The sequence below is a fragment of the Polyodon spathula genome, chromosome 2, assembly GCF_017654505.1.
Source record: "Polyodon spathula isolate WHYD16114869_AA chromosome 2, ASM1765450v1, whole genome shotgun sequence".
NCBI classification, from domain to species: Eukaryota; Metazoa; Chordata; class Actinopteri; order Acipenseriformes; family Polyodontidae; genus Polyodon; species Polyodon spathula.
In genome coordinates this window covers 11,167,860-11,191,997 of record NC_054535.1, presented here as the reverse complement: position 1 = coordinate 11,191,997, position 24,138 = coordinate 11,167,860, and the positions used below count along the sequence as shown (strand labels likewise).

The window sequence follows — 24,138 nt, the reverse complement described above, 5'->3', positions numbered from 1 at the left end:
CTGATTTGCTTTTAATTGATCCCCAATAGGAGTCTGAGATTGACAATATTCACGAGTTGGTCGTGGGTGCAACAGAGAACGTCAAAGAAGGCAATGAAGACATTAGAGAGGTAATGGTTTTCTAACAATTAAGGGCTGATGTATTTATTCTTGTGTTTGTCTGCTGTCTGCTTTTAGAATGTAGGTATTCCATTAAAACTCAAACCAATTAACAACAAAGATGCAGTCCCTCAGAAGATTTTTAAAGAAAATATTTAAAGAGTAAGTAAACTATATTTTCTTTGTTTTCTTGTAGCCCAATACCTATTTTTGGTGTTTACTAACATTCTGAGTACTAGAACCCTTTTTGAAATGTTTTTTGAAAAGTTCCTTCATTGAGTTCAGGAGCTTCTCATCAGTTCTAGTTTCGTGCCATAGAGAGATGAAACGCAGGCTAGATCAGCCCAAGTGTTCCAAGGCACTTCGGCTTATCTACCCTACGTAACGTGTATGGCGGGCAACTGTGCCTGAAGCGCAGCTCCTGAACCCAGTTAATGCCCCTTAACACAAAGTATATAAAAAAAACACAGAACCTGAATATTTGAGTAGTTACAGTAAGAACCACACAGAGTAATTTCAAACATTTTATATATTTATAAAATGAGTATTTTAAATACTCTATCCTGATTTGGTCAAAACAGGTCACATGGGGGTGTTGATACTGCACTCAAATTATGACAGCTGATGCTATAAATACACTGACAGTCATTTGATAAGTAACTGGGTATTCCATACAAATATTGTCTTTCTCGCCACTGTGAAGCAGAAGCACAAATCTGTCATGGATACCTCCTGTTACTACCCCAGTTAGCAAAGGACGATCTAGAAAAAAAAACAAAAAAACACAGTGCCCTCCTGATACTGTTGCAGGACCTGTGAGGAAGGGTCTGCTGATTTAAAGCAGACTCATTTGTACTGGCATGTTGAAAATGGGCAGTAATCTTTTACTTTAAAATATAATGAACAAACCAAGAATTACACACACACACACAGGGTTAGATGTTAACTTTTTAAGCAGTTATAGTGAGTATTGCTACCTGCCAGGAAAGTTGGTAGCAAAATGGCGTTATTCGGTAGCGGTTTATTCAACTAATAATTATAAAAATAATTAAAAAAAATAACCCCATACCTACTGTGTTAAATGGACCGAATACCCCAAACTAGCACTCAGAAGACCTATATTTATTGAAACCACCTTGTGCTCAACTAAGTAATGAAACTGATGCAATTCCTTGTTGAAATGTATTTTGTTTTATCCTTAAGTTCTACAAGACTGCAACCATATCTGTCATCTAAGCATGTTATATGCCGTCAGTACGGTTAACCAGGTTATGTTTCACAGGTGCAAATTAAGTGGTACAAAATTATCCTCCATCTGTTTTCAGTTGTTGACTAAGAGTTGGGTATCAAATCATACACTTATAAAGACAGTGATTTAAAAAAATTTTAGAAAGTAACGTGTGCCACATTGTCGTTGAATCCTGCATGTATGACCTTATACATTTATAAGGTTACAACTACAACCAAGCTGTGTTGAAAAGGAAAGCCAATTCCAGCACGATACTGCTATATTTAAAAGATTCATGCAACGTGTCACACGAACTGGTTTGTTCATGAATATGTATGCTCCCACCATGCCTTTTCACTGCATTTTTAAATGTTGTACAATTTTGAAGCTATTAACTAAGAAGTAATAACAGAGTAAGGGATATCAACCAAGATTGAAAAAAAAAAAAAAAACACGCTGGGTTAGTTTTATTAAAAGGTGACAGTAGTCAGCTATGTGTGCAAGTTATAGTTTGACGATGCAATATATAATATGTGTATATGTATTTCACTATTTAAACAGGAGAAGGACGCAAGGTAGTGATAATATATTATAAAAAGGTAAATTAATGCATCTGAAGATTGTATTTCTCTATTATTTGTACTGCTAAAACAAGGAAGCCGTTACCTGGATCATGGTACGTTATAGCTATTTGCGCCTGTTTTTTTTTTTTTTTTTTTAGTAGTCAGTATTCTGATGAAGTAATATTTATCTACCTGGTATGTGTTCATTTTAGCGTGGGTGAAACCAGGGTTAACATTATAACAAAACTGGAGCTGCCATTCTCTGTGACAGATTAAACAAGCATTTTATAGAGACTGAATAATCTTAATACCCTGTTAGGGCATTGCCTGTTATCTTATAAATTCGTAATGTTATTTAATGTTACTTTTGGTCTATAAAATAAACTTCATACCTTGATATTGTATCCACGTTGTTCTGGTACTGTAGGAATTTGTACTCCACTGTCCAATACAATTTGCATTGTAGGCCTTGTGCATATCTACATGGGGCGGTACAAACCTCGGCCATCTACAAATCTAGACTCTCTGTTAGCAATGGTTTCCCACTTTATGAAATATGCTAATAATGTACGTGTTTGAACAAACTAATACCCTTATAGTGTTAGAAAGTGGTACACTGTAAGAAAGTGGTATGCATACCAAAATATGACCCTTGTAATGTCAGATTTTGGTACATGTGCAATCAATTGCGATCTGATGGGGGTTTAGCTAATGTGAAAAGGAGATAGATTTTTTTTCACTTTCTAATGCATAAGTGGTAAATATAATAGAAAAATTCACTAAAAATCAATTTTTTACAGTAGCATCTTGGAAATGGTGCCCTTTTTTCAGAACACTCTGGGGAACATTATAAAGTACTTAAGAAACCATTCAAACCTTTTTTTTTTTTTTTTGTAATGTGAAGTATTTTTTTTTATGTATTCTGCTTAGAGATACATGGATAAAAGCGTGTTATTCTATGACCCGACGGACGTTGCAGTACTTCCTGAAAGTTTTGTTGAAAATATTGATGTTTTGGGCAAATTACAGGACATTGTTTAACCTGGGTGATTGCAGTGACATAATACATGTTTATTCTTAGGGTCTTTATAAGCAATAATGGACACTACTATCGATTTATTTGATAACTTTAGTTAAATTTTTTCCTATGTTATTCACAAAAACTGTTGGAAAAAGTTGATACATTTTATTATCTGCAGGAGTACAGTAGCTACGCTTTATTTCTATCCCAAGATTAATCTGGATGGTCTGATTTAGCGTCCTCCTCCATACGAAGCTGTAGAGCCATAAGGTTTGTAGTAAAAACACAAAACAAATGTTAAGTGAAACTGGAAGCAGACAATCAGTTTCTCTAAACAGTTCACACGGAACAAGACAAAATGAGAAATCCACCGCAAAGTTTCAAAAGTAAAAACATGTACAAGACCCAATGTATTGCATGTGATAAATATTTGCATACTATTTTCTTAAAAGGTGGACAAATATGATAAATTCAATTAAAAAAAAAATATGAAAAAGACTGAAAACAGCATAACGTACCATATTTGAACAGGCACTTCCGTGTTTTCAAAGCATAAGTTATTTAGAAGTTGTGTAGGCATGAGGGAGCAAATGCAGTGCGCTGCATACAACTTTTTATCTGCGTACCTGAAAATAACATGATACCGGTAATTGTGTACTTGGTCACTCAGTGTCAGCCATGCTACTTACTCTTTAAGAAGGTTGTTACCTAATGTTACAAATGTGAATGAAAGGAATACTTTGTCATCCTCATTTTCATATCGTTGGATCTCTTGCCTGTTTAATATCCTATTGTGTGTCTTCTCGGTCTGCTGTAGTGTCCTTTTTCAACCAGGTCTCCTTCTAAAAAATGACCACTATGAGTGTGCAAATGTAATTTCTGGACCCTCTGTAGCTGTGATATATATGAAGACGTCTTTCATTTACTAAGTTGCAGCGTGCTGGGGCATCAGTTAGTAAGCTTGGTAATTTAATGATTAAGCAGAAACAGCAATAAACGCATAAAAGGATATTTAACAGGTGAGAAATCAAATTTCCCAGTACAGTATATGCACCCCTGGCACTAAGGAATTATTTTGAACATAAGAGTGTGGGTTGGGACACTGCGGCTTTGTTAAGGACACTGTGATGGTATGTTTTATTTAATTAGAGTTAACATTCATGTTGAACAGATATGACAGTTTAAGAGACAACATTAATTTACCCTTAAAGTATAAGATCAAACTTATCTTGAGAATTATTACTTTTATGTTGCTGACTATTATGAAATCCAAAACTGGCAGATGCATTTGAGATCCATCAGTAACAATTGTCAGAAAAAACACAAACTCATATTTTAACACATAATAAAGAATAGTATATGTTGTTACTACCACTCAAATAGTTAAAATGTTTCCATATTAGTTGGGAAGGACTCTAAAAATGATTTACAAACCAGGTTTACCAGGAGTCTAATATATTCTACGTCCACGAAATGGGTAACAAATTATAAAAGGTTTCTAAAGAATTAGGAAGCGCTTTGGCACATTGTTCAATGTGCCGTCGATTACCATGAATACGAATTGATTTTCTGTTTAACTGCTGAATAAAATATATACCACTATATAAATTCTATTAGGGCAGTAAAGCGTTTCCTTGTATTTTAAATTAAGTAGTTTCAGATGTCATTTTACATTTGCCTTACTGTTTTAAGGTGTTTGCAGTCATCCTGAAGGGGCCTGGGTTCTGTTCCTAAAATAGGATTCTAAACCAGCTCTAGTATTGGCAGCGCTAGTGAAAAATTATATTCCACCTGCTGCCATGAATAGCAATTGGGCCAGATTTATTAAGGTCTTTACACCAAAATGCAATTAACACATTTTTTTTGTGAAAGAAAAAAAAAACTGTTAAGGTTACATAACTAGTAACACACAATGTTGGCACATTTTCAAGTCCTTAAATGAATGTGTTGATTAACTGGTTTTGTAAGATTTATTTTACTTAAATAAAAAATGGAACACAATGCATTTAGGTGTAATGACCTTGGTGAAGCTGACCCAATATGGCAGAAAAGCTTTCCTAAACTTGTGTTTGGTGTTCAATGATATCATTTTGTTGCTGGAGACTAGCTGGGAAAACAGTTCACCGGTTGATCCTAGAGTTCATATTTTGGAACCCCCTGTTTATATGTTTGGAATGTTGTTCCATGTTCAAAAAGGAGAAAAAGATCCCTTAATAAAGCTCCATTTTATCATGTAAATATTTCAATTTTGTTTCTATTTTCCAGGCGATTAAAAACAATGCCGGGTTCCGTGTGTGGATTCTTTTCTTCCTCGTCATGTGTTCCTTTTCCTTGCTGTTCCTGGACTGGTATGGCAGCTAATGCAGAGAACTGGTCTTTGGGGATCGTCATTCTGCAGCACATGGAGACCACATCCGAATCCTAATTACATGACATGAAATATAAATTCAACTCGAGATCTGATCAACAGGCGTTAAAAAAAGAAAAAGATTATCCCATTGAAGCCTGCATATCTTGTGAAAAGGGTTGACACGCATGCTGTTGTAAGCATGGCTTTTGTTAAGATATGTGTGATGTTGTTAATGATGGCTTTGTCTTGGCTGATCCCAGAAGAGTTACCCTGTTCACTCCAGGGTGATTAAGACAAGCCGTACTTAATATTTCACATCCTTTCTTTTTTTTTTGCAATTAAAACAGTCAGTGAAATGATTCTGGTCGTGTGGTCTACTTTGATTTAGAGGCAGTAACTGGACTTGAATCTGGTTTATGTCATTCTTATATTTTATTTATTTTTCACAAAGTGAAAATGTCAAAAGTTACTTCACTACATTCATTAAAGTACATGACTTCATTTTGATCGTCAACAAAAAAAAAGACATGACCTGCTTAAAATGTGATTGTGAGAGCTGTTTGTTTAGGCAAGGAAAAACATTTGGCACTGGCTTTCTTGCATTTCATGCAGTATGACACTTTACAACAGCATAAAGTATTAAATCCTGTTCTACTACTCCTAAACAAATCACATTGCTTGCACATTAATAAACAGATGAGGAATTACTAAACTGCACTCGTGTTTTGAGAAAAGGTATGATGTACTGCTTCCAATGGCTTGTCTCCGCTAATTCAAACTAAACCAGTAAACAGTGATGTGTTACACTAATTCGTCAAATGTAATGTGCTTTTTTGTGGATTTTCTATTTTACTGCTACTTTTGACATTTCCACTACAAACACCATATTAGGAACCATAAAGGAAAACAATGAATCTGTATGCACATACAGCTCTTGTCAAAAACTATTCCATCTATGAAGGTTCAACACAGCACAGCCTTGCAACACGCAGAAAATAAATATTATTATAAACATATCTACTAACATACAAATACGGCTTTTCATTTTTTTCCTTTTTTTATCCATTTGCATTATGGCCTTTCATAAAGAACTTGCATATCTAATTTGACATTTTGATTAAGTGTTTTGAGTGTTAAAATTGAACACTGGCTGAAGGGATGCTTTTAGTAATGTAACAGAAACCACAAATGATGGTAATGGTCTTAATTCTCATTCATTAATTAATGTGTTTTACATTGATTCAGTAATAGGGCAAGATAATGAAATCATACTGTAAATCAAATGAAAGAGAAGTTGTTATATATAGTTGTTGTTTTTACTGATATTCAATATAATGCGCATTTCTTTACTTGTTTTGGAATGCAGATCTCCAAAAAAATGTGTATTACTTCACAAATGCACTCATGCCTTGTATGATGGACAACATAATATATTTTGAAAGGGTCCTGTGTAACATTTCTTCTTTATATTGTGTTTAGCTTGATCTGAGCTCTTCCCAACCATGATATGAATGAAATATACAAATTGGGAGTCATTAAGCAAGAAAATCAATGAACGCTCCAATTGAAAAGGAACAGTATGAAAAATGGCAACTACATAATGAAGACCATTTTATTTTATTTTTTACAGTACACCCATCTGTATTCCAGTGCACATCCTAGCTAAACCGCAAAAGCCACAGCGGAGAATAGAATTCTGTCTGCAGGAATAAAATAACATCAAACATGTAATGTGACTTAGAACTTCATTATCACTTACAAATTAGCAGTAGTAGTGAGTAGTGCGACAAGAAAGATTTAAGAAAACAGAAATAATGAGTATGTTTCTCTTCATACAGTGTAATCTATTACTGACAGTGTCCTGTACACACATCTGCTTGACCTGAAAGTGAACTTTAATTATAACCATTAAGAAAGAGGGACTCGGCATCTCAAATGAAGATGAGTCTGTCTTTACAGTGCTACTGGCGTGAAGTTGAAGACAATTAAATGTGGACGACAAACAGCAGCAGAATCTCATTCTCTACTTTACAATGGGTATTATTCAAAACTGTAGGCAAAAATCTGCAGCGTTATATAGTCGTCGTCCCCCCAAAAAAATGTAAAATACATTTTTTAAACTCTCTTAGCTACCTATAGTTATATTTAAAGTTAAAAGCTCCCATTTATACAGTATTACTGCTCAGCATGTGTGACTCCTGTACTCTTGATAGCAGCGCTCACTTCTAAGCTGCTTTCTCTGTCTCCTGTTCAGATACCTTTTCTTCAGACATCACTGTCATCCAGGGTGACACAGAGCGAGTGAGCGTGTGCTTAGCCACGTTGTAGTGGTTAATAACAGTGTAGAATTTTCCTCGGGTACTGGGGTCTTGTTCAGAATAATAACTGTCTATCCCAGCTGGAATGCAGCGGTTGTGCTGGAAAGAAAAGAATGAATGAATGAAATATATCTGGGCAGAACTTCTGGTTACTATAAATGGCAGTAAGTTTGCTGTATTTAAGGTACTCCAATTCATAATTCTCACACAAACTTAATGCTGCAGAATTATTTGTTAGTAAGTACAGTGACACTATTGATTTATCACAGCAAAGCACTTTAATTTATTTTCAATTGTAGCATTTTTGGATTAATCATTTTTGCTGCTGTAGGTTTGCATAAATTCTGAATAACCCTGTATTTTGACTTCTCTTAAGTCACTCTGGGGTAGGCCTGCAGCTGCAGAAACTGTTGTTGCCAAGTATATGTTTTAGCTCTTGGCCTGCTGAGGTACAGAGGTGCTGAACAGGTCACTGCACCCACAGCTCCATATTTCTTTAAATATCACAGAGAGCGAATTAATCCGAGTCAACAATCCTCCCGACCTGTGAGGGCACAGTATAACAGGAACAGTGTGCCCCGGACTGGATGGTTTGACAGTTCGTTCCAGGGTCAGTTGGAAGTCGGCCATCTAAAAAGGGGTCGAAGCCACAATACCAGAAGTCAGAGCCTTACTAGGCAATGTATCAGTCATGGATTGGAGGAGACGTGATTGCACTTGCTACCAAAGGGGGCGTGACTGAAGGTATATCTGGATGTTGCCGAGCAATCTGTTCCTTGTCTAATGGTTACACAAAGACCTACGAGAAAAGAGCTTTGCACTAACTGAGTGTTTTGCTTGTGTTGTCATGTCTAGTAACTGTTGTATTTGTCATTGTTAGATAGCTAAACTATCTGGGAGCTTTTGCTAAGGAGATAGTTTTCCAAACCTGAGCTTCACATCCCTCCTGTCACATCTCAGTTATACAATTGGATAATAGACTGTAGCCTGCAGATGGGATTGAATTTCATGACGCCAATGGAAATGTGCCATTACATATGCTTTTGGCCAGCTTTGGTAATCTTAACATAGATTGTTTATAGTCAAAGATGGGTCTTAGAGATAGTAATACTCTAGATATTTTTACATGGGTATAATCAAGTTGAGTGTAGAGGATTTCCGGGGGGGGGGGTAGTTCTAAAAGGTGGGGGAATCTGCTCAGTCTACAAATGTGTTGGGGGTTGTTTTTTGTTTTTTTTATGTTAATTACTGTCCTTGCATGGCAAGATTCCACTTTGTCTCTGTGTTAACTGTTAATTGAGAGCCCCCCCATGTTCACGTTGTTTGCTTTGCAAACTTACCTGAAAGACAAATCCCTCTGGACAGGTATGGTCATAGCTGTAAACTTTGTAGACCACCAGAAACACTACACAGGTGAGAAACGCCAGTGCAAAAAGCACTAAAACTGTGACCTGCAAAGACAGAAACCAAGCAATTCACTACACAGGCAAGGAACTGTGTTTTATCGGTTGGTTGTTCAGTATGATACATAAGAACTGTATATCGATGCAATTATACATCAGCTAATATGTTAAGAGATACTGTGGTTGCTGCACTTTCCCTAGCAGTCATACTGTATTAATGCAAACACCAATGGACACTCCTTTATTATTAGTGTCCAATTATTTTACCCTTGATTCCCTCTGGAATGTTGAATGTCCGACACTGTGGATGTTCCCTCACCACTTCCCCACAACAACCTAGGAGACATGAAGGTCAGTGGGAATCTCTGCACTAGTATACTATTGTGAGGCACTTGGCATCACTTTCATAAAACCGTTCACTGTACTTTTACAATACAGATACAGATTTTAAAAACTCAAGTAAACCTGATTTGTACACATTTACTTGCACACAGATTCAACCAAAACATACCTTTTATCTTTCCTTTATTCCTAATAGCTGCGCATTCACATTTGGAAGCACTTCAGTATCAATGAGTAATGTTAACAATATACAACAAGGTCACTGTATCTTAAACTATGTTACAAAAATGTAATAGACATAAATCAGATCAAAGATGTTAGTAAACTGCTGATAGGCAGACGATAAAAGCATCTGTTAGATGAACAATGCCATATGGTCTTATCCTCAGGCACAGAGCACACTGATATGTGTTAATGTCAAGGGACATTCTCAGAGCCATGCAAATAAATCATAAGGCGCTCCATTTCCAAACTTCAACATAATTGTAGGGACAGTTCCAAATCGCTTCATACACTCTGAAGATTTATCCAGAGGCCTTGTCCTATCATTATTAAGTACAGTAATATGGTGTATCTTAAAAATGGCAATTTCCTACTTCTGTGCATTGAAGTTATAGCAGATAAACATGGCAAGTAACTGTCTTTTAGAATCAGTATGTTGTGTGTCTGAGTTACTTTGCAGAACACTAAATATTTCAATTTCAAGTGTTTGCTTTACCATGCACTATAGGTATTATCAGCATCAGTTGTGCAAATGCGTATAGATGTCATGTGCTTGTTAAATTAGATTTAACTAATTCTAAGTGTTGTTATTTGAGTCTTTGCTAAGGCTTTTTTTTCTATATTTAGCAAATGTCTTTTGTTTGTAATGCATTCGTGTATTACCTGCTGTCCTCCAGGATCCTCTAGGAAATGAGATACATTGGTGAGCAACACTTTTAAACAAAATACTAAATAAAAAAAAAAAAAATTCAAAACATTTCCAGATCAGGACCTTCTCCCTTCTTGCCCAATGATGAAACCGTCCACCTTTGCAGCTGGGGATCGTAGCAGCACCTTACCACTAGAGGGCGGCTCTCTTTAGCTTGTCCCTGGGCCACTGGACTACATTAAGTCACTTGAGAAAAACCCTTTGCCATCATCCTGTCCCTTGAATAACACTACAGTGTATGCTTATGATTATATGTTTTAGTTTTAGTTTTGTAAAGGCTCATAGTTTTCAAAAATTGTCTTCTCATAGATCCAGATGAACTGTTAACCTAGAGGTGGTATTAGAGAGCTAACCAACCTAATAATTATGAACTACGGAAGCTGCCGAAAAGCAATATTTTGTACCACTGTTAACATTATTACTCTCTTTAAATGGTCCACGTTTTTTTTTTCAAATGCTTTTCTGTTGCAAAAGGCGTTTCAGGACTGTGAGTGAAAATGATATATCTAACATAACAAAAATAGTAGTCAAATGTAATTCAGTAGTGTGTCTTTTTTTAATTAAAATGATTGGGTTGACTCCCAAAAGACTTCCCATGCCATTAATCATGATTGTAATTTCTCAACCTGCACCCACCATTGATTTTAATATAAATTATTCATAATCAAGATTGGGCTGGTGAGAAATAAAAAATGACTTAAGGTCACACAGTGTTCAGATTTATTACATGTTCCTATTACCAGCCATGTTGGTGTGTGTCCTACAATATTTGGACTGCACCATTGTTTTTTTTTTCTCTCGCTCTAAACAGATAACCATAAATGTATCTTTCTTTTATTCTCTAAGCAGATTTTACAGTATCAACAGATTTCACAGCATTACATTCAATTTGACAAATGATTTGAAGGTGATGGCATTAAATAGAACTGTGGTTTGGGGGGTAAAACAACTGTAACAAAATGACATCATTAAAATGACTCCTGCTTTAGTTAACTGCTGTAGTAAAAGAACAGTTACACAAACACATTCAGCTTTCTTCCCATACTTCTGTAAATTATTGTAAAACTACATCTGAATTTCAAATGTCTTTGTTTATATTCTGCTACATACAGTATTATATATATAGTATAATTTTCTATTATATACTATAATATATATATTGTTTTGTTTTGTTTTAAGCACATTGGCTTATACTTAAGGAACAGGTGCTTGAGATAAGAATCGTTTGAATACATCTAATTACCATTCATTAATCTCTGGACAGCAGGAGTCGAGTGGCATTATGGAACTGTAACAGCTGGTACTACATTGTATTTTACATTTTAAAATACCTCTGATTATCAGAAGCAACAGATCATCCTAAATCTAAAACACTGATACGGTCATTTGATTAAAACAGCTTTGTGAACTCAAAATTAAAACTCTTTCTTAGCGCATAATGAAACAAAACGTTCTATACAGAAATACTGCATTCACAGTAGAGGCTGAATCCCGCAGAGATGCAGGTTCTCTCTACAAGCTTTGTCTAATTCAGTAATCTAGCAACCTAACATAGCAACCAAGCAGCGTGGGTTCAGATCCTTGGGGACTATACAGGTTATCAACATACTTCAGCTTCAACAACATGTTTAAATAAGAAACAAACAAAAAAAAAAGATTATTTAAATACAGGCAACTCCATTGTATATTTCAGCAGCAGCACTTTATTTGTTCTTTATATTGTAGCTGTGTGTTTCTGTACAGTATCTTTCCAGTTTTTTTTTTTTTTTTTTTTTTTGTATGATATTTTTTATGGGTCTTTATAAAGATTTATTGTAAACTTAATTTAGCAGTGCCAACATTCAATATGTAATTGTTTTATTAGCTTCAAAAACAGAAAACTGTATTAAGCAAATATATTACTTACCTTAAATCTCTCAGAGACACCTTCAGTGATGCTTATTGTAAATTCTGCAATTTTAGGGGTATGGAATTTACCCTTCTTGTGGTCACCATCATATTCTGTTTTAGTTTTTACCATCACCTTAAAAAAAGCATCAGCATTTAAGAACAAACACAAAGAGCTAACTCGAGAAATTAACAATTAAATGGTAAACAATCACAGATGTCTGACAGAGGCTACCTGCACTTTTTAATCACGGATGTGTGACAGTGGCTACCTGCACTTTTGAATCACAGATGTGTGACAGAGGCTACCTGGACTTCTCAATCACGGATGTGGAACTTTTGTCTTTTTCATGGCAACACAAAGTCACTATAATAGTGCTTTACTAACCCATAGATAACCAAATCTGTGTATCTAATTATAGAAATTTGGTACAATTTTTTAAGACAAACCTGGAAGGGATGGGATGAGGTACCCTACAGCTCTGTTTACTGGGCAAAGCAAAACCTTATCAGACCAAAAAGCACTGTCTAAAACAATTTGTGTGCCCCTGGAAATGTTAAATATATGAAGCTTTTCACTGCATTTTCTAAAATAACTTGAGATACAGCATGATCAGTGTCTCATCTTAATACAATGAAATTGACACTTTAACTGGTCTGGGACAAACATGAACCATTACATTTACTGTAATACAGTACATGCCTGCCATCTAAGATCAAACCAGCAAGACACATCTGTAATAATAATAATAATAATAATAATAATATAATAATAATAATAATAATAATAATTAAGCCTACTGGTTCAAAATGTTTAAAATAATTATTGTTGTATTAGTTGATATTAGGTAGCACTCCCCACCCCCCAATATACTAATTGTCCAGACAATACATAAACAGCTGCATTATTTGAATTGCATTAATTTGGGGGCGTTGAAAAAAGACTGTGACTTGTACATTATTAACAAGAAAATAAAATACTTACCTTATCAGGCGGGGGGCATTGCAGCTGACTGACATCCAAGGGTGTGATAAGGGGGATGGTATCAAATCCATCTTCAGAGATGGGCACTTTGGTGTTATTCTTGTCGCAAAAATTATTCCCCAATTTCACCATTATTCCAAGTAAAATCAAATATTTTCAGCTTCAATTATGATAATTCTGCCCTACAAAGAAAACAGTTGAAAGATTTTGACATTGAATTCTCACGTCATTTTTCAATAATGCAAGGAATAATTAATAATTGAATAAAGACACAAATACACTTAAAATATCACGATACACGATGCATCTAAACGTGTCGTTCATTACTGCATGTCCTCATCTAAATACACTTTATCGACTCTAAACCAACACATATTTACCAGATTGTCAAAAAAAAAAAAAACACCAACGCCTAAAAAGTCGCTCTCAAAAATACAAAGATTAGTGTAGAATAATGTTACATTGTATTTATTTATTTATTTATTTATTTTTACAAACCTTCAATAAAGCAATATTAACTGAAAATGAAGACTCTTGTATCGCCCGTTGTGTCAGGTTTTTATATCACAAAACGTTGTTTTTGTCGCAATAGTCCTTTTGGAAAGCCAGAGCACGCACAGCCGAAACAACCTTTTTCAGCCCAGCAATGAGAATGCACTCAAGTACCGCACAATCTCTTACCACGACTAATTGGACTCCCTGCCTGCGGCTATCTCGGAATAAAGTGAATGAGATAGTAGCAGCGACGATGTATATTTGAAGGGGTGTAGTAAAGAAATTGATTTGTCGTCTTTATGGTTTAATTTTGTATCAGCGATGAAGGTATGACGCAGCAGCTTTCCTTGGGTAGATCTGCAGAACTGAAGCTGTCCCTCAGAGACTTCAGCGAGCTGTTACCGGCCAGTGATGCAGTATAGCATCGTAATCTCCTGTGTGTGGTAATAATAACCTAGGTGGGAGAGGTCTTTGTTTTCAACTCAGTTTTAAAGGTCTACTACATTTCTTTTATTGTTTTGATTATTTTCATCTATACAGCTCACATTTTGTACTCGTTATTCTACCATTATTAATATAGGAAAAAGGATAAACCGCGTATTATTATTAATCGTTTATTTAGCAGACACATTTATCCAAGGCGACTTAAATACCTGAAAGACAGAGCACAAGGAAGTTGTGATTTGCTCAGGGTCACACAGTGTGTCCTCCTGGTTACAAGCCCTTTTCTTTAACTACTGGATCACACAGCCTCCACTGTATTGATAGAGTTATGAATGCCTGTACAGTACAATGCATACAAGTTTAGCTCTTAAATGTGAACTGACAAGAAACAGTCTCTTAAACACACATGAATTTGAAATGACATTTAATAGGGAAAAGTGTAAGACATTGCATGCAGGCAATATAAATTAGCATTATAAATACCATATGGGAGATGTTGAAATTGAAGAAGGAATCTTTGAAAAAGATCTAGGATTTTATGTTGACTCCAAAATGTCTTCTAGACTAGGAGTCATCTAGACTAGGAGACTAAAATAGGAGGCGCTTTTTACACAAAGAATTGAGGGAGTCTGGAACCAACTCCCCATTAATGTTGTTGAAGCTGACACCCTGGGATCCTACAGGAAGCTACTTGGTGAGATTCTGGGATCAATAAGCTACTAACAACCAAACGAGCAAGATGGGCTGAATGGCCTCCTCCTGTTTGTAAGCTTTCTTATGTTCTTATGATGAAATGTAAGTTATTGTAGAGATCCTAGGGGAGAAGATTTGCCGTACAATTGAAATCCAAACAAAATCAAATAATGAAATTGCACATTGTAACTTTTAAAGTTTTTTTTTTGTTTTTTTTAATGCTTACAGTATACATATTAAATGCCGAAGAAAGGTAAAAACGCATGCACCAATCATCAGCTACACTGACACCTGTTTCATCCCATGGAAGCACCTGGAGTTTTTTGCTCTTATTTAATTGGGGGGCTACATACCTCTAAGCTGCAGCTCCCAGTGTCGTGACTCACTTGGCTTGGTGTCCCCTTCTCTGCATGTATTTTTATTGCATAGGACACAGAATGCGTTTTTTTTTTTTTTATTATTATTATTATTATTATTATTATTATTATTATTATTATTATTATTATAAAACTGCTATCCAAAACCAGAGAAATGTTTACAACTCACATATATATATATATATATATATATATATATATATATATATATATATATATATATATATATATATATATATATATATATATATATACACACATGCTGCATATCTTGTAAAATATACTAATACCAATATCATTTAAAGTTCAGGCTTTGTTAATAGGGTCTCTGGTGCCTCAAGGAAGATCACGTTTCATGTGTAATGGTAAAGCACAAAACGGGATTATTATTATTTTTTAAGTAAAACCTTGAACGGGAGGAGGGATGATCAGCAGTTATAACACTACACCACTGGGTGGCACTTTGCAGGTAACCACATAAAAATGAACTAGGGAGATGTTTACATGTGGCAAAAAAATCGAAGTTTCTATTATGGCAAATTGATGCCATGAACAAGGTATTTTGATAAATGATTTGTAACAAGGTCGAAATGACCTGTTATTTCACATTTTATTTTTCATTTGTATATTCTGATTTGCGCACGTTGTCTTTGAGGACACTTTATGATTATTATTATTATTATTATTATTATTATTATTATTATTATTATTATTATTCATCATCATCATCATCATACAACTGAACTTTCGTTCCAGTTTTCTCGATGCTCCATAACCACTTCAGATCATTAAAATGCAAACAGAAATAATTCCTTGCGAAACACAAAAAATCAGAAGGCATCGGGGAGCAAGGATTTTATTAGAATGAGGAATGGGGCATCAGTAATTATAATTCATACAGTAAACGTTGTGTAAAGGTAATAATAATAATTAAACCCTGTCTGCCAGACCACTGAAATTTGCTTATCCTAGCACTATCTGGTACTGTTCTCTGTAAATTCTAGGAAAATAATATTAGCATAAACATTGTGTCCCACAATTATGTTCACTGTTATGCTAAAATAGGATTACTGACTGTATATTCACTACACTACAATCTTCCATAGTTGAGCCTCCTATACACTTAATCAGAAAGCAGACTGTTACATTTCCAGCAACAGTAGTTTTAGCAGCCAGCCCATAAGCTCTCCCCCTCCTACACAGTTCACAGTATCTGTGGGATGATCCAGACCTGAGTTTTTGTCATTGCTGCTTTTTCCAGTCTGTCTGGAGCAATGACACATTGCATATTACACACTTTGTAATAGTCATGCTTTGTTGCAAAGGGTATCCCACTAAGTACAAACACTGGAATTGCACTTAGCATCAAAGCATCTCAGATTGCTTTGCACAACAGCCATTTAAAGAGTCAGCAATACCCAGTGACTAATGGAATATGCAAAACAGTTGTCTTTTTAGTGCACTAAAACCAGGGCTTGAGATGGCGCTATTCAGAACTTGTTTGACGATGTTTTCCTAGTAACAAATACAGAAAATTATGATGATGGTTTGTCATGAAATGGCTACTGTAAGTTTTCAGCAATGGAAATCGAGTAGCTGAAATGATAGCTTAGGAAGGATACTGGTCTGATTACAATCTTTATAACCTGTATACCACAATAATGGAAAAACATGTTAATTTTACGATTATTTAAATTGACTAACCGTTCATCATGTATAAAGTAGGTGCTCATACATAACTTGAAAAACTCAATCAAGGCAATCAGTCGTACTTAAAAGAAACAATCACACTAAAGCAACTGTTTTGACAAATTATAACTCAAAAGACATCAACTCTATTTCACCTCTGCTAGGCCTGGGTTCAGACTTAAGCTGATGCTGAAGTGAATTGAGCTTTGTATTCACAGCTTATCCTGCAATTATATTTACATCTAGAAGCACCAAAATCCACCACACACACAGACACACACACACACACACACACACACACACACACACACACACACACACACACACACACACACTTCAATAATGTAAATAAATCAATGTTTAATCATGTTCAATGACCAATGTGCATTGAACTGTAGGAGGCTGCCTCTACAAGCTGTTTTTGAAGAGCAATCACAAGGTATAATTAGTTTCTATGTTGATTGCTTAATGGTTACATACAAAATCAGATATGTTTGTTCACAGTAAGCAACATGAATATGGCACCATGCAATTTGTTCAGAATGATTATACACCAGCACATAATACATTTTCAAAGTGAATGCAGCGTACTACTCATTTGACTTATTTATTTTTGTGGCAGATTATTTACTTTTGTAAATATCAAGGCATGCTGTGCTGAGATACAGGGCACATGCTTCTTAGATATAGATATTGTCAATCTGTGTATCAATAGCCAGCAGAGAATTTTAATGATACTGTGTCTTGAAAATTCCCAACCCTTAGGATGCCTCTCTCCTATTGGGTAAATGAACTCTGCTGCCAGTCTGCTTTCTAACACGTCTCTTTCTCAGCATATTACCCCAGTGCTTAGGTCCTCGTATTAAATTGCCGTAATAACCTATAAAGTCCATCGTGGATTAGGCCCTTCCTATCTCCAAGAACTACTAACTCTGTACATCCCTATTCATTCTTTGAGATCAGAAAATGCAGACCTTTTAGTTGTTCCAAAAACAGTCTTAAATCAGCAGGAGCCAGAGATTTTTGCTGCTGTGCTTCTCGTTTGTGAAAATCTGTTACAGTTGACAGGTTGAAACATTGGAAACTTTTAAATTGAAAACATACTTTTATAAATGTGTGTTTACATAATTGGTTTTAGCTGGAGTATATGGTGCATATGTTTTGCTTTTAATTTTGTACAGCGCTCTGGGATGCCAGGGTGTGAAGGGCGCTATATAAAAATATAAAGTATAAAGAATTGACAGAAGTTATAAACCTACAGAACTCAACAAGTTTTTTGGTATTTAAAAGCAATGACACACAGCATGGTATTTAATTGCAGTCCAATGTCCACATACCTAGGTTGTCTTTATTTAACAGCTTAGGTCTGCATTTATACAATATTGGAGTGTGTTATTGCACTTAAACATGGCACCTCCCTCCACACCAAAGGAATTTGGCTGTCAAGTGAATGTCGGAGTGGTTCTAAAGGTCCTTAGCCATGTTGTTAAGGTGACATATTCGCACAGCCTGGGACATTGCATAAGTCTGCTCCCCCTTTCCTTGCCATTTCAGTGCAATTATTGACACAAAATGAACCGTTGTAATGGAAAATTGCCTTGTGCTTCACAACACACCCAAGTCATGCAGTCTTTTCAGCATTAGTAAAGTTATTCCTTAAGCTGCTTATTCCTGTGATAAGCCACGTTGAGTAGATATAGCACTCCACTATATTAGTAAGAGCAACGACCTATGTTTGCTAAATGATCAGCTGAGAAATCACTCCTAACAGTCTTTTAGATAAGATCCTTTTTGTTATTTGATTTGTTTATAGGTGTCAGGCATAAAAACAATGACTAATTCCATCCATGAAAATAATGAAAACCCACATCCAGGAGGCAGGATGAATAGCTGTGCACCGCTCAGGAACCAGTTAGAAACATACAGAAGAATGCATGTTTACACAGATGGAAAGAAGTGGTGAGAGTATAGAGGCAGCCACAACCCAAAGCCCTTGCATGGATTGTTGTGCCAACTTTCCAAGCTGCAGGATGCTAAGTAATAGTTTGGGGTGTTTGATAATAGACTTATGGAATGGCACGGCAGTTTAGCGGGAATTATATGGTACAATAAAGAACACTTCTGAATGATTATTGCTGAGTTCCCTGTATACTCTGGAGTATTAAGACTGTAGATTATAAGGTTATAAAAGCAAACAAGAACAGTATTTGGCAGCAATGTAGGGTGAAAAAAAAACATAACTTTAAAAAATCAGAGTACTTGTACAACAAAATAGGAAAATGTCATTTGTAACATTTTCTGTTTGTATTTTTATGTGTTATGTTATAAGCCCACAACTGGCTAACTACATGAGTAATCTGTGTTAATTATTTTATTTTATTTTTTTTACATGTGTGTGTTTACTTATTCAGCTTTTTGAATGAATACATACAAAAGAACAGCATTTAAATACCATGTAATAAAACGAGATAGTGCTGTAAACTGTTTGTTGCTAGGCATGACCTCTAGTGGTAGTTAAAGGTATAACATACAGAAACAATTTAATTTTACTGCCCAATCTACTTTGACAAAGGCAGTACAGTAAATGCTTACTGATGCTTCATGAGGAAGAGTCTAAAAAGTGATTACTTCAAGAAAGTTGGCTAAACACAGCTGATATCCTTTTATTTCATAAGTGTTATTTATTGAATTTATCTTTTGGTCAAAGCATAATAATTGCACAATAGTTAACAAATATAGCCTGCCACTGAATATATCCATCCAGCCATCCGTTATCTTTAACCGCTTAACCCTATAGAGGGTCGTGGTGAGCTGGAGCCTAACCCGGCAGGCACAGGGCGCAAGGCAGGACGGCACCCAGTTCATCCCAGACACTGAATATATTGTAAATGTAAATGTTTGTGATCAATATGTTGCCATTAATACTGGCATATCAGTACCTCTGCTGCCACTGAGTATTCTTTGTTATAAAATGAATGTCTATTAATAAATTGGAATGTCTTTTCTAACTTTGTGTTTATGTTTTGGATACTTGTCAAGCACCATTCCCCATGACAACGGTGGCAGCATTTCTGTTCCCTGCTGAGGTTTACTGTGTTTGTTTTCTAAAAGCCTGGTGCATTCTTGTAAATATTACCACACCTGCTGGCAGACTCTTATTGATTAATAACAGAACAATTTGGGAACTTCACATCCAGTATGCTGCTGCTGCTGCAGTCATTATTTCATTCTTTGTTGGAATATTCTCTGCTTCCCGTCTTTCATTCTCTGGAGTCCAAACACGTCTTCCTTCAGTTAAAACTCTTGAGGCTTCCCTTGAGGATTACTGACATGCTAAGCACCTCTCGGCATTCCCTGTGCAGCCTCATTCCTGCATTAGACTTGGCAGCTGCACCTCTTGGCATTCCCTGTGCAGCCCCATTCGTGCATTAGGCTTGGCAGCTGGATTTAAAACACAAGGGAACATGTTCTTTGTACTCCTAAGCTTTCATTTTACAGTCATTCAACCTTCCGAGGTTATTCTTTACAACACAGTTAAGTTTTCAAAGATCCAAAACTGACCTTTTTAGATGGCAGCTCTTTTATTTGAAATAATGTGAAATTGTAAATGTTCTCACAAACATAGCAAAAAGGTTTTGTAAGCTATTATAGCAATATGTTTGCATGTATTTTAGGATAGCCTGACATTTTCTGAGCTGAGTACAAACTAATTATATTTTGAAGGATGTAGTGCCTATCATTGCTTATTGCCTTAAGATAAGTTACCTTAAAGAATAAGGAGCTTTAAATATTTTATTTGTTTGTTTTTGTTGAAAATTCCCTTATCTTTTATAATTCTGAGTGGTTCTTATTGCTAGGCACAGGGTAAAACACAGATAAACTCAAGGGGGTTGCCAGTGGCTTAAATACCTGGGGAGTGCTTGACGATTTCAACAGGATAGAAAATACCATAAATACAGCAGCAGTGTATTGTGTCTATTAGTATTAGTAAAAGCCAGGGTACAGGTGAAATGCTCGGACGTCCTGTGAGATTGTTATCTAGTTAATTTTCTTTAGAAGCAAGGAAACGGATGTAGAGGTATAAATGAGCACTGTATTTATCGGAAAATGGATTCATAAGCTGTTGAATGACCAAGGTTTGCATAGAAGACTAGAAGCAGTATGGGCTTTTAACTAGGGCATAGCCACTGGTTTTACCCTGCGCTGAAATAATAATTAGGTTCATTATGGGAACATTGTGGTAATGGTATTAGCCCAGCCTGTTCCTTTGTTCTGAACAGGCTGGAATTGCACTCTGTCAACAGTAAACTATTAAACTATCCCAACGCAGAGGAAGTGAAAGAGGCTGAGATACCAGCACAGGAACAACAGATATCAGCTATGCAGGTGGTTTGGGAAGATCACACCCTTGAGTGAAAGTAAGGTCTCTTCCATTGTGTTTTGCAATTCATCCATCCAGGAAAATCATTAGTATGGTTTGACATAATTAAGTGTAAGGAGACCCATTGGGAGCAAGCATGTGGTGCACTAGAGACTGCAGAGTAAACATACCTTAGACCTCCGTCTTTGTTAAACCACATTTTCGACAGAGGGTGCTGGAGTCTCCAGGTAACAGACATGGAGGGAGCAGGTGGCAGTTTTGGTACACCATGGAAAGTGTAATGTGCTGATGCCTGAAACAGGACAGCAGATGGCATCAGCTCTGTGGATAACATTGCATGATGCTAACAAAATAATTCCAGTAAATCTTACTAAACAGGTGGTTATTTGCTTCTGGGTGTTTTTCTTGGTTAACAATGGAAGTTTCCTCAAATTAACACTCATGTTTGAAACTCTCCTTGGTAATCTTCCTTAGTGCTTTTTCTTTTTTTTGACTGTCATTTCAATAAATACCAATACCCATTTTAATATGGATCATTTGCACTTATTATTTTTTTTTTCCATCTGAATTCTAATAGTTTCATGCAAGGTCACAAAATAATACAAACTTGACAATCTCTTTCTGCCTTGGGATATCACTGACAGAAACTCATCATAGTTTTGATTGCAGATTTGGAAATGAAGGTGCCTGGAAAAGGGCAAACGTGTCAATTAAGTGTAGTTTAATCTGCACCAACACGTTTTTACTGTACCATTAGAACATAAGAACGTTTACAAACGAGAGGAGACCATTCAGCTCATCTTGCTCTTTTGGTTATTAGTAGCTTATTGATCCCAGAATCTCAACAAGCAGCTTCTTGAAGGATCCCAGGGTGTCAGCTTCAACAACATCCCTATCTGAAACTGAAAACTTACCTGAGATATCGGCACCCTCGGTTGCCGTTTTTGAAGTTGAAGGCATGAGTCAAGTCCCAGATTTTAAATTTTTTATCCACATTTTATAAATATATATATATTTTTTTTAATATTTAACAACTGTGTTCCCCTCAGAGTGGACGAAAAAAATGCACTTCCTGTTAAAATTTCACCCGCAGGTTTCTTTCAAGGCAGAATTGAGTGGGAAAACCTGTGTACTGCGCTTGTGAAACTCACATCTAGACCTTTTGTTTTGCCATAAGAATTAACTCTTGAATATTTTGACCTGTGTTAAGTCTACGCAATTGATTTTTCGTTAAAATCTATAATAAATTGAATCCTTAGGGTCTGTGTTTATTTTTTTGAAACTGTAACCATCAATTCTGGGCCTTCAAAGCAGAGGATTATTGATCAGTGCCCAAACCCAAGCACTTGCTAGTAAAAGAAAAGCAAGACAACTGAGATACATCTTACTACATTTAGCCTAAAGTTAGTACAGAAAACACAAGGTTGGTTGTGCCACCACAGCAAAGGTAATCACAAAGCATCACTCAGAATAATTGCACATATCATAAAAACATAAGGGAATGGAATTTTAAGCTTTACCCTTTCACGGATCAATTCACTTCAAAAGTATTTTGTCTTGCGATCAAGCTGAGATCTTAAGGTAACTCATTTCATATTGATGTTGTCTCCTGTAGACAACAGCTGTCATTAATCTTAATGAATACACTGGAAAAACATGGGGTGCATGCCATTTAAGCAGTAAATCTATGAAGTAAAGCTGTGGTTCTCCAGTTTCCTGGCTGATATAGAAGTATTTTAGTCAATGTGAAAATAAAGTCTGATTTTCTGTCAGCAAATATAGGAAAAGCCTGGGGACCACTGATCTACTGTATCTTCTATTGTTGTAATGTTTAAAAAAAAGAAAAAAAAAGAAAAAGAAAACCCAAACAGAATAATTACACTGTGTAACAAATTTTTATTTATTTTTTGGTTCCTGGGTAGTAAGTGTTATTTCCTAATTGCTTATGCCTCAAAAGTATAGAAAATGGCTATTATTCCCCACAAACTTTGCTTTTGTGACCAGGACAGTGATATTTTGAAATGTACCTATTTTTCAGAACATTCCAGATAGATTCAGTGCTGAGTAAACTTGGAGTAACTTCTAGAACTTTCTAGAACTTTCCAGTAATATAAATAGTAGTATAAATACAGGGGCCTTAAGCCCACCAGTTCAGTTTAGTTCCAGCTGCCTAGCAGAGTACGGCTGGGAGGTCATAGGAGACTTCAAAATGGTGGCATTCCTGATGGGTCTCCAAGGCGGTTTTACCAAGTTCCCTTGCTATCTTTGCCTTTGGGACAGCAGGGACACCAAGGCGCACTAACACAGGCGGGACTGGCCACAGCGGACCGAGTTCTCTGTGGGGAGGAACAACGTCAAGTGGGAGCCACTAGTGGACCCCCGGAAGGTGCTGATGCCACCACTGCACATCAAATTGGGCCTTATGAAACAATTTGTCAGAGCTCTAGATAAGGAGTCGGCAGCCTTCAAGTACCTTCAAGACTTCTTCCCTAAGCTGTCTGAGGCAAAGGTGAAAGCCGGTGTCTTCGTCGGACCACAGATAAAGAAGATCCTGGAGTGCAATGAATTCCCCAAGAAGCTCACTAGTAAGGAGAAAGCAGCTTGGAACAGCTTTGTCGCAGTGGTTCGGGGCTTCCTGGGCAATCACAAGGCCGAAAACTATGTGGAGCTGGTTGAGACTCTGGTGAAGAGCTACGGCACAATGGGCTGTAGGATGTCCCTCAAAGTCCATATCCTTGATGCTCATCTTGATAAATTCAAGGAGAACATGGGAGTGTACTCGGAGGAGCAAGGCGAGCACTTCCACCAGGATATACTGGACTTTGAACGCCGCTACCAAGGACAGTATGAGAACATGATGGGAGACTACATTTGGGAGCTGATTCGTGAAAGTGATTTACAGTATAATCGTAAATCTCGAAAAACTACTCAC

At 36.2% G+C, this 24,138-nt stretch overlaps 2 protein-coding genes across 4 annotated transcripts in view; one reads left to right on the top strand and one right to left on the bottom strand.

Annotated features, from left to right (window-relative positions):
- Window positions 1-5,618, top strand: part of stx18 (syntaxin 18) — a 48,493-nt gene extending 42,875 nt beyond the window's left edge. For both annotated transcript variants that reach the window (XM_041276320.1, XM_041276329.1), the window contains exons 10-11: window positions 30-110; window positions 5,177-5,618. In XM_041276320.1, coding sequence (XP_041132254.1) covers window positions 30-110; window positions 5,177-5,272 — 177 coding nt within the window. In that variant the 3' untranslated portion in view covers window positions 5,273-5,618. The remainder of the gene's footprint in view (window positions 1-29; window positions 111-5,176) is intronic.
- Window positions 5,619-7,285: 1,667 nt separating this feature from the next.
- Window positions 7,286-14,060, bottom strand: LOC121330070 (neuronal vesicle trafficking-associated protein 1-like). Of its 2 annotated transcripts, none has more exons than XM_041276341.1 (5): window positions 13,626-14,060; window positions 13,128-13,309; window positions 12,162-12,278; window positions 8,920-9,030; window positions 7,286-7,678 (listed from the first exon to the last, which is right to left on the bottom strand). In XM_041276341.1, exons 2-5 carry the CDS (start codon window positions 13,257-13,259, stop codon window positions 7,487-7,489), a joined length of 552 nt encoding a protein of 183 aa, XP_041132275.1. In that variant the 5' UTR covers window positions 13,260-13,309; window positions 13,626-14,060; the 3' UTR covers window positions 7,286-7,486. The 2 variants fall into 2 exon arrangements, with proteins under 2 accessions (XP_041132275.1, XP_041132280.1); XM_041276346.1 differs by having other exon boundaries at window positions 13,809-14,060.
- Between the last annotated feature and the right edge of the window lie 10,078 nt (window positions 14,061-24,138).